Source organism: Salarias fasciatus, unplaced genomic scaffold (assembly GCF_902148845.1).
Source record: "Salarias fasciatus unplaced genomic scaffold, fSalaFa1.1, whole genome shotgun sequence".
Classification (NCBI taxonomy): Eukaryota; Metazoa; Chordata; class Actinopteri; order Blenniiformes; family Blenniidae; genus Salarias; species Salarias fasciatus.
The window spans coordinates 98,437-114,345 of record NW_021941251.1 but is presented as its reverse complement, the minus strand read 5'-3'; the positions used below and the strand labels follow the sequence as shown (position 1 = coordinate 114,345).

Sequence of the window (15,909 nt, the reverse complement as noted above, 5' to 3'; positions counted from 1 at the left end):
GGCGGCTCTTCTTCTGCTGCTCCGCCCCGGCGGCGAGCCGGTCTGCTCCCCTGCTGCGCTTTCAGGAAGGTTCGGCTTCGGACGCCGAGCCGCGGATCGATCCGCCGAGCCGTCCTCCTCCCGTCAGGAGGCGGCCCGCGGCGGTCCGACACGACTGACGGGCCTGACCAGGCTCAACTGTCTCCATCACTGTTGCTTCTTCTTTTTCCACTTTCTCTCACAAAGTCTCTTTTCTTGAAATGTTTACAAAACTGGAGGAGTGGCGAGAAGTTCTTTTATTCCAGGAGACGTTTATACTCTTAATGTGAAAACCTTCCACAGACAGGAAGTAGTGATTTTGTATAAAAATTGTTTGGCGCCACGTCGTTTGTGTACATTTTATTTTTTCAATACTCAGAGCATGTTCTAGTTAATCGGAAGCATGTTCTGTTGTCGTGGACTCGGGGGCTTCGCCCCCCTCCCCAACACAGACCCCGTCCCACCGCCAGGTCCCAGTGGGCCTGACGCCCCCCCTGCTCCTGCTCCTGCTCCTGCTCCTGCTGAGTCCAGTGCAGACAGGGACTCCAGCCGGCCTTACTGTTGTGCATCTTTCCTCGGTCGTAGCGTTCACTGCATTACCCCCCCCCCCCAGGTGACTTCTGATGGATCTCCAAGCCCAGAGGTCAAAAACACACATCTCTCTTCTGAAGCCGGCTGTGTGGCCGAGTCGCCGTCCTGCAGACGCCTTTGGGTTTGGTTTTATTGTCTCTACCTCTTACTTTCCGGAATATTGCCAAAAACATCGAACAAAGTTTCTCAGTCAGAAGTGCTGCCAGTGATATCTTGGCGTATCTGCCGGCTTCACACTTTTACAAATAATTTGCCAGATCTGTAGGATGAGGACTGAGTCACACGCGGCTGCGTTGCAGCGAGGCACTGTGAATACGTGCACACAATCACACACACACACACACACACAACTGAATGCAATCTATGACTGTGAGGACACTTCAGCTCCGTTCTGTCCAACATTATTGTAAGTAGAAACAAGAATCAGTGAAGTTTCACAGATCGTCGTCTCCTCTGCAGAAATCCTGTATGTTTACCGAACGCTCACCTCCTGAAGGCTCGGCACGCTGCACACGGCAGCACATCTGCTTGGTTTCCATCAGCAGCGTCTTTCTTTCGGTATTCGTGACCAGAATTCATCCATTTCTCGGTTTGGCTCCAACATTGATTCTTAAAGCTCAGATTGTGTGGACTTTGCACAGACTTGGAGAATGAGCTGGAATGGTGATCTGTTATGGGTGCCGAACTCAGGCTGGATGGATGATTTTAAAGACTCAGGCCTTTCGTAGGTCGGGGTCACAGATGGTTTGTTGACTGATTCCATCAGGCTGCCGGCTGTAAGCTGCTCCTGTTTCGCTGTGGCTGCTCTGAATCCAGACAGGTGCGTCTGTGTTGAGTCCAGCCTGCCAGAGGTGAGCGTTTGAGCCTAGCTTCCTCGTCGTTCAGGTAATCGCACAGTCACTTTCAGGCCGCTGTGGGTCTGCTAGGTATGTGAAAACTTTCCAGAGCATCATTCAGCGAAGCACAAACCTTCTCGTGAATCATCTCATCCCTTCTCATTAGTGTGAAGACGAGCAGGACTTTCCTCCACTGTCGGTCTGAACCTGATTCAATCAACTAATCCATGTAAAAAAAAGTTTACAGTGTTTTTATAAAGTCACGCCTCAAACTTATAACCTCCTCGTTGGCTGTTAAGCTTCATTGAAACTGTTTAACGTTTATACACTGTACAGATTTTTGCCTTCTTTGGTGTTCTGGTGCGTTTACTGTTCGCTGCTTCTATACTGCTCATGAAACATTTTATACAGAGGCCTGTAATCATATTTAAATCATGACTAACAGGCCTTATCAGTGTTTATACATCAGTTATTCATATTTAAATCATGAACGACAGGCCTGTATTTTTTATACGGTACGTTGACAGCGTTTGTGTGTGAGACCTGGTGAGGGAGGAAACGCTCTGTAGCAGCAGGAATCTGCCAATCTGTGAAGTGTAGCGTCTTAACCAGACTAACCGCGGAGTAAACAGGGTCCGGGGGTTTTTCTACTGGTGGCGTGAAGGTGGACGGAGCCCTCACAACAGGGGGGAGGTCAATTGCACAATGTAGCACTGGTGACGAGGCTGAAGCACCAGATCAGGCAGGAACTGTCTTTTTTTGAAGCCCCTGTGAATATATTTAGTGTAAATACAATCTACCTTCTACGTACAGCAAGAAACCGCTGCAACTCTGTGACTCTTCCACAAACACAAGGCAGGACCTTTTCTTTTATTTATGGCGGCACCATGTGGGCTCTGTCTCCTGAACGCCCTCTGGAATACACTCCGCACACACTGCATTCAGTTCCAGATGAAACATGCATCACACACTTACATAACAGCTGGGATGCGCGAGGAAAACGCCTGTATGGATTATTTTGAAGCAGCAGTCTTTTGTTTACTTGTTTTGAGTCTTTATTCAGTTGTAAAAATTGATTTTCTTTGCTCCATAATTTCTTCAGTCTGTAGATGAAGACGAACTGCAGAATTCTAGGTTTCTACTGAATTTGCTGCTCTTTTTTTGTTTCTTTTTGCAGTATCAAACCTGATCTGTTTCTGCTCCGACTGTCTGACCACAAACACTGAGGCTTTTTAAGAGAATCCTGAGCTTGACTGGTCTCTTTAATCTGGATGTTCGCTAAAGTTACATCAGTCACTGGGAGGAAGATGCTCTGTAGTGTGGTGACATTTCTCCTGATGCATCGTGGGATTCCTTCAGGATTCAGGAGGAGCGTCTCCTTGAGTAAAGGAGAGTGCCATGAAATGGTGAAAGACCTTTGGATGGAATGTCCCGGTTAAAGTTATCGGTCATGAGAGACAGCAGCTCTGCAGCTCCAGGTCGCTCCTTTAGCGTTAAAGCTAAAGCGGCCTGGTGCGGCGAAGCACAGTTTCATGAGGTGAAATCCACAGAGATGGAACAGAAACGCTCAGAGAGCTCGCCAGGGTCGAGCCTGCTGCTTCTTCCAGGCGGATATGGAATTATGTAGATCATGTGCGGCTCTGCCCTCAGGTAGAGGAAACGTGAACGGCTCCAGAGGAACTCTGGGAGCTCGCTCACGTGCCGCCGCGGTGTGTGAAATCAGTGTTTGTGCGACAGGAGTCGCAATCAAAAGCATTTATTGTGTGGAGACATGTGAGGAGCAGTAATGAAGAAGGCTGACACCTCGCTGCCTCCCACTGCACGCACACACACACACACACACACACGCTCATCCTGTCCTGTGGGCTGATTTATCCACTGAGTGGTTCGACTGAATGCTCGTGCTGAATATCCTGCGTGTTCCTGATGTTTTCTACAGCATGCATTCCGTTTGCATGGAGACTTTTTTCTAACAGGGTGGGTTTAAACTAATATATAAAATATATATAAACAAATATATCATGCTTCTTCAACATTTATTTTAAACAACGTTCTTGCCTTAAAAATCTCACTGATCAATCTTGGAATTGTGCAAACGCTCCTTTTGAAGACCGATTTGTCGTCTGCAGTTTGTTTACTTGGTTTTGTCTTTGCCCTCGACGATGCACAGCCACGTATCGGCCACTGGCTTCAGTATGAGACAAACAGGCTGTCGGACCCGCGGAGGACGGGAACAAACATCTGCTCACATCTTTAAACACACCGCGCGTCTGAGACGGAAGGAAAGACTGATTTTCATCTCTCAGAACTACTGACTTTGCATGATGCTTGTGTTCACACAGAAGACCGATCGGAACTTGTTCGTCCGTATTTGATGCATATTCTTACTTTGAATCTTGAGGTTTGGTGATATTATGGCAGCACAGGTTTTACTGTTCTAATGATGAAGCCACAAAAGATGATGGCCTGACTCAAAATTACTATTTCTGTATGGATTGAGGTCTTTCAATAAATATTCCTATCAAATCTTCTGCGTTTCCTTCTTTCCTCGTCACTCAGGGCGGCCAGTGAAGTGAAGCTCGGTGGAGTTTCCATCGAAACAAAAGCTCGTTTTTTATTTCAAAAGGCAGAAAGATGAATGTGAAGCATAACATGAAATTCCCAGGTTGAGGAAACACCTGTCGTCTCGTCAGCAGTTTGTTCTGCTGTTTGACTTTACACTCATATATTTATTCATAGGTTTTTAAAAAAAAAAGTGATAAAACATTGAGTTGAGTTAAATAAAAATCTAGATGATATTCACACTAAATGTTTTGATTTGTTTAATACAATATCCTTCATTTTTTTACAGCTTTATTGAATGAAATTTCCCCGTTGAAACAATTCAGGTTTTAAAATGTCATTTTTAATGGTCCACATTTTTTAAGAAGATTAAAAACCAACCAAATGAAACAAGACTCTCCGGTCTGTCATGGCTTTATAAGCAATATGTTGGCTCATTGTCTCTTCAGCTCTCATCAGATTCTGCACCACAGCCGTTCATAGTGCGACTTGCTTCATACCGACCAGGACATGTGTGCTTGTTTTTAGCCTAACTTTACTGTGAAATGACCAAGTAAACGCTTGAAAACTTCGTTTCTTCTCCTTCAGGAGTGGAATTATATGTAAATGAGGTGACTTTATTCCAGTCATTCTGCTCGTCCGTCCGTCACCATGACGCATTATTCCAAGATGGCGGCCCAGGGTTCGACTCGTACGGAGAAAATTTATCTAACGGGAGCTTTAGAGGAAATGGATATAATGAGAAGAGCAGAAGAATGAGGACGTTTTCAAAGCTGCAGCATCAAAGCTACTCCAGAAAGAAAGAAAAATGTCTGCTTCGTTTACTTCCTGGAGACGTCACTACGTCATGATGCCTCCTGTCCAATCAGAACGCTGCACAGCCCCCAGCGATACGCAGGATTTAGTCCTTCCTTTTTCCCATGTAAACACCAGATCAGGAATATAACTGTGAATTTCTTAATTCAGAAAAAAACAATTCTGAATTAAAAACACCACTGAGACTGAAAAGGTCCTGAAAGTCTTTTCTAGGAGAAAGCCCGAGCTGGCTCAGGTCCTCCTGCAGCGTGAACGGAGCTGAATGAAGCGGCAGGCTGAGCGGGTGCAGCCGACCTGTGAGTTCAGATCCAGCAGACGGACTCAGACTGCTGCAGGAAGCTTCCAGAACGCTGTTCAGTGAGCGACACCGTCCTGCCACTGCTGGCGGGGGATAAACACTTCAAAAAGAACCAAACATTTGAGCTCCGTCTCTCCGTCGGATTGGTCGCCTCTGCTAAATTAGGACACGGCTTCTGGGCCGTGTCACGAGGCCCGCCGCTCTCCTCGCGGTCAGTCCGCCGCCGCTCTGCGTCGCTCAGCACCGCATCCACACTCGCACAAACGGGACGTTTCTTTCTGGGTGAGCGATCTGAAGCGGTGACGGCGACGAGGCCGATGTGAAGAGCTCAGGAACACGGCAGTGAGGCGACCCCGGGCCGAGGAGCCTCCGCCCACCGTGAGCCACAGCTGACGGAGTCCTCGCGGCCCTCCGCTCTCACTGTGACCGGCACCGACGTTGTTGGGAGCGTCGCATTCAGTGGATTCTCCTCCTCCATCATTCGGGGAGGGGAGGACGAGGAGGGCTTCCTCCTGATGCTGCAGGAGGCCCAGCTCCTCCACGCTCACGTGAAGCCGAGTTTCTGATGAGCTGGGCGGTTTCCCTCCGGCATGCGATCGCTCAGCAGAGCGTCTTCACTCAAATGTCCCGTGACAGGTCCGCTGAAAAGGTCCGAAAGCCTCGGAGCGCGCTCCCCTCCGCAGAACGGCGGGAAAACAAAGGCGGCAGCGGCGCCGGGAAGCGATCTGACGCGCTCGGAGCGTGGGCCGTTTGTAACAAGTGACAGTGTGCTAATTACAGCCAGCAGACTCTCTCTGCCCTGCTTCCTCCCGGCCGGGCAGGTTTAATGAGCGCTCGCTGCGGCCGGCTGTGTTTATCTGCATATTACTTGATCCTGCATGATCAGCTACTGGAAGCAGAGCTATAATCAGACACACATTAACGCCGCTCGGTCTCTGGAAACGCCGACCAGCTCCGGTTTTGGGAGAGAGGATGTGAATGAATGTTGACTTCCTCATCGTGTATTCCCGTCTCTGTGCACCCACACACGGGGAAGCATTTGGAGTCGAGGTTATTTCTTGATTCCAAGTCATGCAGACTCTTCCGGTCCGGCAGAGACCGCGGTCCCGGGTGCGAGGCCTCATACGAGCCACAGAGTAGATCAGATTAACGGCGTGAGCAGGGAGCCTCTCTGGGCTCCTTCAGACTGAACAGAGTGGGAGAGGCTCACCGACTCGGCTGTTGTGGCGCAGCAAACAAGACAATGCAGTGAGTGCAGCGGCGGCGCTCAGAGCTCTCATTCTGTCTGCGGCCGATCCGCTCGCTGATCCGCCTCCGTCTGATCCGACACGACCGGCCTCGTCCTTTCGGGGCCCGCGATCCGGAGTTGTTAGAATTAGATTTTTAAATAATCATGACGCTCCCAGTCGGAGCAGGTCCTCCACTTTATTCTATCTGACACAGAAAATGAAGGTTTTAATGTGCAGCTCTCAGGGGAGTCACATGTCCCGGATTTCCTCTGCACAGGGATCTCCTGCTTAGACTGAGGCCATAAACTGATCTGAGCGGGCTCAGCAGCAAGCTAATGGCACTCCTGTGTGCGTGTGTGTGTGTGTGTGTGTGTGTGTGTGTGTGTGTGTGTGTGTGTGTGTGTGTGTGTGTGTGTGTGTGTGTGTGTGTGTGTGCTTTATTTCCCCCGTCCCCCCTTTACAAGCCCATCAGCTGTGAGCGGAGCTGAAAGTGGTGATGATGAGTAATGGAGTAAGGATTGTGTGCAAAATTTGGATGACACACACCTCACAAGCCCCGCAGCCAGCGCACACACACACACACACACACACACACCCAGTAGCTGTGTGTGTGTGTGTGTGTGTGTGTGTGTGTGTCTGGTCCACTCGGCCTGGTTGAGGATGAATATATTGCTATTCTTAGAGCGGGTGAAGACGAAGACGGGAGGATGTTGCTAAAAATAGCGTCTGGTTTTGTGCCTGCGGTCTATTTTTACACTCCCAGGCCTTCCTGGACTGTTGTGGTCTTTTCTTGGACTGTTACGTAATAAAGAAATGTGAAGGCGCCGATGCGTAGCGGCTCTGAGGATGAAGTCGTCCTTCAGACCGGGCGGCTCAGACTCTGCTGTGGAGGACGGGAGGCGGACCGACGGACCAGGGTCCGTGACGGAATGACAACCAGGAACCAGTCTGAGCCCGACGAGAGCAGGAGAAGATCAGGACAGTCCCGCTCGCCCATCGCGCCTTATCACCTCTGAGTATTGGCGGTGGAGTTGCTCAGAGTGCTCTCAGTAAAGGACGCATAAATTAAAATAAATGAAGACCGAGGGGTTATGAGATAGTCCAAGACTTTAAAGTCAGAACACGCCGTGGCAAACTGACCGAAAGCAACTCCAGAAGAACCCCCTCTGGGTTCTGACCGGATGCCTCCTGGTGAGCTGTGAGACTGTGAGACTGATGCAAGCCGAGCAACACAGAAATATAAAAGCACACAAAACAGATGCGCTCAGTGGGAAAAGAAGATGGAGAAGCTCTCATTAAACCAGACCTTCCTAGAACTGGACTAACAGACTGGACACACATCCTCAGATTAAAAGCATCTACCAGACTCCAGTCACCTGACCGGAGGGGGCGGAGCCACACGCTCAGGTGAATGAAGCTCCTCCGCCTTGACGCACTCCGTCTGGGAAACGTCCACATCCGCACACGTGCAGCACGTGAAGAAGTGAGGGATGAAAGATTAATGGTCAATTTACTGGAGGTTCCTCTGAAATATTGAGAGAGAGCTCAGCCGTGAAATGCAATGTAAATGGGTCTATTTTTAGAGGGCAGGGGAAGTGGTGTGGAAGCAGGCCGGCCAGGGTGCCTTGTTCATATAGCTTTTAGAGGCAAATGACAGGGGACAAAATAAGGGCGAAAACACACACTCCACCCACATTTGCATGTAAAGCCACTTTTCACAGGGACATTAAACTTTCAGACACACAGCAGCAGGAATAGCAATAAATAATTTCCACAGCGAGAGAGCAGGAGCAGTCCCAGCCCGACTGCCATGTCCCCAGGAGCCTCCCACTCCTGTTAACACACACACACACACACACACACACACACACACACAGAACATTTACTAATCATGTATCAAGTTCTTATCGCCCCATTCTTCAATAGGCAGAATAAACATGTGAGATTCTAACATTCAGATCATAAATAAATTAAAGGTTTTATCCACATATGGAAGAAAACATCCGTCTCTTCACCTCAGAAGATCTTTCTTTATTATAGTTGTTGCTGCTGTTATTGTTGTTGCTGTAACACTTAAAGTCGATGTTTCTGTTGTTGTTGTTGTTGTTGTGCTTCTGCTGCTGTTGTCATTGCTGCCGCAGTAGTAATAGTAGTAGTAGTTACTGCTGTAGGCGTTCCAGCTGCTGCTGCTGCTGCTGCTGCAGGAGTGGAGGTTGTTGTCTCTGTAGTGGCGGTGGTCGTCACAGCAGCAGTTGTTTTGTCCTTTCTTCCTGTTTGTTCCAATCAAACAGTGGTCATTGTGTCGTGATCAGATGTGGACTCTGGTACAACACACAAACTTCCAGCCAAACCGGAGCATGAAATCCCATTTCCTGTTCCCAGCAGGTAGCGCTATGGCTCATACTGATCATTATCATATGGCTGTGATCCGATCTGGACTTTGGTGAATCATATGAAGTTTGAGCCCGATCAGACCATGTTCAGGGAATTCACAGTTCACTTCCTGTTTCATGGCGAGCTTTGACATGGCCACACCCCCCGGTTGTTCGGCAGGCTGAGAGACACCTTATCTTATCCATTTAAATAACAAAACTTCCATTTTGAAGGTTTTCTTGTCATTTGCAATTTATAAGGAGTTTATATTATCAAGAAAGACTTTTATTTTGAATTAGCTGTGTGCTTTTATTTTGTCGGCAGCCAGGTGGGCTGCAGACAGAGCTCAGTGGAATGTGGTCACATGACTCAGAGTGAAAAGCTGCTTGGAATCTGAAGATAACTAGTTTGAATTGTGATTATTCCTGAGAGGAACGGCGTCGTCTGTTGAAGTCAGGGAGCAGGCTGGAGCTTTGACGGCGGAGGAAATCCAAACCGTGTGATTTATTTTGGCAGTTTGGTGGTGAAGGGCTTCATGTTTTCATTTTATAAAAAGTCGTAGCCTGAAAGCACCACGGTGTGAGAAAGCAGCACATGACTGAAACGTTAATGAGCTTCAGAGCGGTGAGAGGATCCATTTCCTGTCGATTCATCAGGATGCAGAGCTGCTGATGTTCTTCTCATCTCACTTTTCTCTACAGTTCTAAAGTTATCATTTCCTGTTGGGAACAAAGATAAAGTGGCCCTCCTCTTCATCAGGTGTCCAGCCTCCTCCTCCTCCTGTTGCTGTGAGAACACACTGCCCCCTGCTGCCCTGGAAGTGTTGTTTGCTCACACACTGCAGAGCAGCCCCACTGGAGGTCGTCCGGTTCGAACCCTGCTCCCTCAGGTGTGTCCACCGTAGATCTATACAAACAGCGTCTCTTTACTCCTGTACACACGAGTTCTGCGTTCTCTCTTCGTGTGAAGACGGACTCCGACACGTCAGCCCCGAGCACACGTGTGATCCAGAACGTTCCGTGCGTGGCGGGTCACGACCTCTTTATCATGCTTTAGGGTGTGGGATCCAGCACAGCCGGCTCAGGCCTGCGGCGCGTCATGTTCAGAGTCACGTTTAACCGCAACAAACCAAGTGCCACACAGAAGAGACGAGAAACACACTTCCTAGAAGACCTGGACGAAGCTTTGATGAATCCCTCGGAGTCCGTCTCGGAGTGTTTCCTTCTCATTTTAATTAGTTCTCATTCCAGTTTAGCTTTCCTGTAGTAAAAGTGTCCTCTGCTCCTCTGCTCCACTCTTTATATTTCAGGTGTAAATTCATCGCCTGCTCAGTGACCTCGTCCTCTATTGTTCACCTGTTGGGAGTGAAGCGTGTCTCAGATCAGAGTTAAAGTAAAAACACACCACAGTGGAGGAATCAGGAAGTTCAGTGACCGCAGCGTGTCCCGGTGCCGGACAGGAAGTCCTGGACATGCAGGCCTGACGGCAGCGTGAGGCGCTGTGCCGTTCAGCCTTCGGGACTCTTGAGAAAAGATTTACGGTCTGCAGCTGATCAAACCTCTTCAGCATGTTCAGCATGGAAATCCATTTTTTTGGTGAGCGGTGTGTGATGAGTGAGAACGGCCCAGCTGCCGGCGGCGGGCTTTAAGAGGGAGCGACGCTGTGGGGAGTGTGTTTCACTCGGACCTCTGTGCATGATGGGACGTCCCTGGATGCTGCTGCTGCTGCTGGTGGCCGTGGCCTCGGCCGAGAGGCTCTTCGTCGGGTACGTCCGCCACACTGACTCAGTCTGCTGCTCATTTACCTCCAAACCACGTCTTAATCCCTCGGCCTGTGTGAGTCCAGTGTGCTGCTTCCACTGGTACGAAAAACTGATGCTTACAGGTTAACTGTAATGAAATATTCACGTCAGCTTCAGTAAACTCAGTTCTTATATGTGGAAAATAAATGTGCTGCTGTGTGAATAAACGTGTTAACTGAAGTGATTCTGAGAGAGCGAGACCTGGCTGTATTTCAGAGATCAGGTCATCAGGATCAACGTGGAGTCAGAGGAGCAGATCCAGGCTCTGCAGGCCCTGGAGAGCCAGGAGGAGTGGAAGGTACACACACACACACACACACACACACACACACACACACACACACACACACACACACACTGAGTTGCAGTTTGTTTTTGGTGTATTTAATTTCTTCGACTTTACTTTTCTTATTTGTTCTTTTCCCTCCATCAGTCTGTCCATGCTGGAATGCAAACTGTTTTTTTCATGTTTCATTGATCTGTGGTTTGAGCTCACCGTGGATCAATGGAAAATAAAATTTCCACATGAGTCAGCTGAAGTGAACGGCAGCTTGCAGGTGACCTGAGGGAGGAGACAGACTCTACTGGATCAACTATTCAACCACTCTTTACTTTCACTGATCTGAATTCTGAAGTTTTAAACTCAGAGGTTGTTTGGAGCAAAGTTAAAACCGAACTTGTAAAAGCCGCTACGGCGGTTTTCAGCCCCCCATTCCCGCCGGAAATGAGAACTGGACTCTTCACGCCAGTGAAACCTCGTCCGAAGAGCTGACAGTTTGAACAATACTGAAAAAAAACGCAGAAAAGCAATTCAGGTCCCACATAATAAAATAGACTGAAAAACAAAGACACTTATACACAAGTTCAGCACTCGTGACCTCCAGAGACGTCGTGCTGCAGTGTTTTCTCAGACTAACTAGACCATCACTCTCCTGTTTACTCAGGATCTAGGAGTCTTAATGATAAAACTAGAATGACTTTTAGATGAAATCTTGTGTTTGGGTTCCACAGGGAAGTGGAGCACCTCCACTGTGTGTGTGTGATCAGATTCCAGCCTCCGTAAAGCAGTAATTACCCATTATGCTCGGCTGCTCGTTCCAAACAGTCCCTTATAAACTTCCAAATCAGCACAGAGGGCAGAGAGGGTTCAGCAGCTGTGCACTGCGGAGGGCTTCTGCAGGCAGGAGGTTAACAGTGTCACGTCCTCGGGGCGGCAGGTCAGGAACCCTCTGCAGCCTGGAGGCCGAGCGGCGCTTCACCTTCCACCGCTTCAGAATTAACCTCTCCTCTTATTGACTCATTGAAGCGCTTGCTGCTTCTTTGATATGTAAATGAATGCAGATTCCAAATGAAGCACCGGAGAGTGGGTTTGTTCATTTAGATTCCTCCTTCAAGCTTTTCGTGAAGACGTGTCTGACATCTGATTGGCTCCCTGGTTTCAGCTGGACTTCTGGCTCCATCCGGTCTCTGCGGACCTTCCCGTCGACATCCGGGTTCCTCGCTCCAGCCTGGACTCTGTGACGGAGTACCTCCAGGCCCACGGCATCCCCTTCAGCGTCATGATTGACAACCTCCAGGTCTGCCGCGGTCCAGACGGGCGCGTGAATCGACCCGGTGGGTCCAGAACACCAGAGACCACTTCCTTCCTCTGCATGCCACTTTCAGGAGCTCCTGGACCAGGAGAGAGCCGAGATGGTGCAGAACCAGAGGATGGAGCGCAGCACCAGGAGCTTCAACTTTGGCGCCTACCATCGTCTGGAGACGGTAAGCTCCGCACGCAACTCCACGACTCAATACACCACCATGTGGTCCACGGTGGTACTGAAGTCAGCGTGGCCTGACTCAGAGGTGGTGAAGAGAATATAGTGGGGACTGAACTTTGTCCAAAGCCCGGTGACCCTGTGACCTCTCGTGTGAAGTATAACTTCAGTCGTCGACACTGGACGTTGTAACCTGAGAGCTAAACTCAGATCAGCGCTAACAGGCAGCATGACGAGTAATCTGTCTCCGTGCAGATCTACAGCTGGATGGACTCTCTGGTGGCTCAGTACCCTAAGCTGGTCTCCAAACAGGAAATCGGGAAATCCTACGAGAACAGGTCCATGTACGTGCTGAAGGTGAGACGCCCCTGTTACAAACGCTGCCTGTGTTGGAAGGAAGGAGGCTTATTCATGTGGCTCTGTCCATCAATCATCCTTCATCCTTCATCCTTCACTCGTCTAAAGGCTGAAAGCTGACGAGCTCCTGCTCCTCTGCTCTCTGTGTTCAGTTCAGCACTGGTGGAAACAAGCGTCCGGCTATCTGGATCGACACCGGCATCCACTCCAGGGAGTGGGTGTCTCCGGCCACCGGCGTGTGGACCGCCAACAAGGTGCTGCTCATGGTTCAGAATCCGGCTTTCACACACACATTTCTGCATTTCTGTGCTTCTAGTCTCTCTTCAAATGTTTGTGTAGGGCACATAGTGATATAAAACACCTTATTTTTCTCAAAAAATGTGCTTTTTCCTGCTTTTGGATTCAGCAATGCGTGAAGTAGGACACCTTTTTTCCCCGTTCTGCAGCAAACACTGTCTGAGGTGCTGTTACCTGACATGTTTAGGAGTGTTAGCCCATATTTTCACCTTCCTGTGAACTCTCCGTCTTGCATTCTTGGCCAGATCGCCTCTGATTACGGCCGTGATGCCTCCCTGACCTCTCTTCTGGACTCCATGGACATTTACATGATGCTCCTGACCAACCCTGATGGATACGCCTACACCCACTCCAACGTACGTCAGCACAGCTCAGTGGGACTCTTTTAGATTTGACTAAAAAAAAAAAAAGCAAAAGCTTCCTTTTTCTGTTTTGCTGTGATAATGTTATATTTGTGTTGTGGATGGGGGTGATTGGAAAGAAGAATAGAATATGAGTCAGAGGAAGCAGCTGTTCAAACAGCTATTTCCATGTCCGGAGTGTTTTTATTCCAGGAGTGAGTGGGATGATCGTGATTTGCACCTCGCGTGAAAATCATGCAACATTTAAACAGTCGACAAAGGCAAAGAGAGACAGCTGCTCTGAACGATATCAGTTTGAATAAAACACCATTGGCAGTTTTTGTCTGTTCGGGGAAGGATGCGGTGTGAATATATCGCTTTCTCGTTTGATTGAATTTGTAGTGGGAGAATATACGATGGAAAAAAACTAATCGAACCGTTGCCATTATGGCATCAACAAACGTATTATCAGGTTGAGAAGAAAATGAAGATTTTCCTTGAAAAAAACATACTTTATTAAATCATAATTATGATTATTATATCAGATTCGCTGCTAACATTTGTGGACAGGTTCAAGAAAACAACATTTTCTTCACACGGGACTTGAACAATGATCTTGGGTTCGGTGCTCAGTGCACGCCTCCTTGCACTGTGGTCACCACTGAAGGTCCATTCACTGACTGACACTGTGCGCCATGCAGGATCGCATGTGGCGTAAGACCCGCTCCAGGAACCCCGGCTCCATGTGCCGAGGAGTCGACCCCAACAGGAACTGGAACGCACAGTTCGGTGGTCAGTATCGTGAACAGTGGGCTGTTTTAAAGGTGTGACACAAAAATAACCTGCAACAAGCCAACAACCATTCAAAGTCATGAATCTCATTCAGCAGCTCTCTCTGTGTGTGTGTGTGTGTGTGTGTGTGTGTGTGTGTGTGTGTGTGTGTGGTTCTTACCGTCCTCATGCAAGAGGTGGATCTGAAACATTGATGTCGGGGTGAAAATAGACTTTAAGGCAGAACAGCTGTTTTTGCGTTACATCTCTCAGAGAGCTTGACCCAAAAAAACTGTTGTTTTAAAAATGGCGGTCAAGAAGACCGATGTGATGAGTGTCTAAAATCCCAGGGAACCTCTCACCTTGACGTAATGCTACAGTGGCAGTGATGTAGGACCTGTTTAAAGGTTCAAAGGTCAGCTTTCCTCTCCAGGCCCCGGAGCCAGCAGGAACCCCTGCTCCGACTCCTACCACGGCCCGTCAGCTCACTCTGAGATCGAGGTGAAGAACGTGGTGGACTTCATCATGAGCCACGGAAACTTCAAGTCCTTCATCTCCGTGCACGCCTACTCCCAGCTGCTCATGTACCCCTACGGCTACTCCTGCAGCGCCGTGCCCGATGCGCGAGAGCTGGTAGGAAGGCTTCTCACTGTCCAGCAGTCTGCACGTTTCAGTGTTGTTTTCTCCAACAGATGGAGAAGCAGGCCTTTCACCTTTCACCAGGGACTGTAGTTTCCTTCATAAATAAGGTTTCTGATAATCTGCTTGGGCTTTGTCAAGGACACACATGAGAAATGATTCTCTTTAAAGAACCTTACCTACAGCGTTTCACAAAAACCCTCAGACAGGAAGTGGAGGTTTTCAGCTACATGAATGAAACTAAGGCAGGTTGAGTGGAAAGCCCTGAAGATTAAAGAACTTAAAATACCTTCCTCTGAAGGTCATCATTGTATAGAAGGCCTGATAGTTTATTTTCTGATCCTATTCCATGCTGTGATCATATGTACACTTGTCTTTGGTGCTGACTTTTCTCCTCTTGTTTCTTGCAGGACACTGTCGGTAGAGCGGCCGTGCAGAAACTCACATCCCTCTATGGTACCAGGTACAAGGTTGGAAGCATCTGCAAAATCATCTGTAAGTCCCCTTTTTCAGCCTTTCTCCCTGCCACAGCATGATCACCTGATTATTTGAAGTTACAAATATTCCAGATGTGACTGAAATGAGTTGAAGAAACCATATTGAAGAAACCGAGTCCCTGATTTCTAGTCATATTTAATAAATCAGAGAAGAAGGTTTTCGGTAGTCCACATTATATAAAGTGATAAAGTAATAATGCTGCCGTCTGTTGTGTTCCTCATCTCCTCTCAGACCAAGCCAGCGGTGGCAGCATCGACTGGTCCTACAATCAGGGCATCAAGTACTCCTTTGCTTTCGAGCTGAGAGACACCGGCCGCTACGGGTTCATCCTCCCAGCCAATCAGATCATCCCCACTGCCACAGAGACCTGGCTGGCCCTCAAGCACATCATGGAGTACGTCCATAAAAACTCTTATTGAGGCTGTATTCCTGTGGAGGAGGCACTTCAACACAGTCTTACATCTTCATTCATCATTCTGTGACCAATAAAGTTATGTAAACCCGGTCTGCCTGTCTGTGGCTTCCTCATGAAGCAGGTCTGAACGTCTGTGTGCCAGTACTGCTGAACCAGAGCTGTTCAGCTGTCAGTGCCCGGCTGATCAGAATCAGTCATCTTTGCTAAAGCAGATTAGACTTTCCCCAAGAGTCCTGCTGTCTACCATGAGCTGTGTACAGGATTCAGAGGGGAAGGCACACAGACAGGCCATGTTTTTCTGGATTCA

The 15,909-nt window shown here is 48.6% G+C and overlaps 1 protein-coding gene across 1 annotated transcript; it reads left to right on the top strand.

Annotated features, from left to right (window-relative positions):
* Positions 1-10,435: 10,435 nt before the first annotated feature.
* Positions 10,436-15,663, top strand: LOC115384522 (carboxypeptidase A1-like). The gene is made up of 11 exons (XM_030086798.1): positions 10,436-10,488; positions 10,741-10,822; positions 11,967-12,101; positions 12,190-12,288; positions 12,540-12,641; positions 12,794-12,895; positions 13,184-13,294; positions 13,981-14,071; positions 14,484-14,683; positions 15,100-15,184; positions 15,419-15,663. The coding sequence occupies exons 1-11, from the start codon at positions 10,436-10,438 to the stop codon at positions 15,604-15,606; spliced, it is 1,248 nt and encodes a 415-aa protein (XP_029942658.1). The 3' UTR covers positions 15,607-15,663.
* Positions 15,664-15,909: the final 246 nt, after the last annotated feature.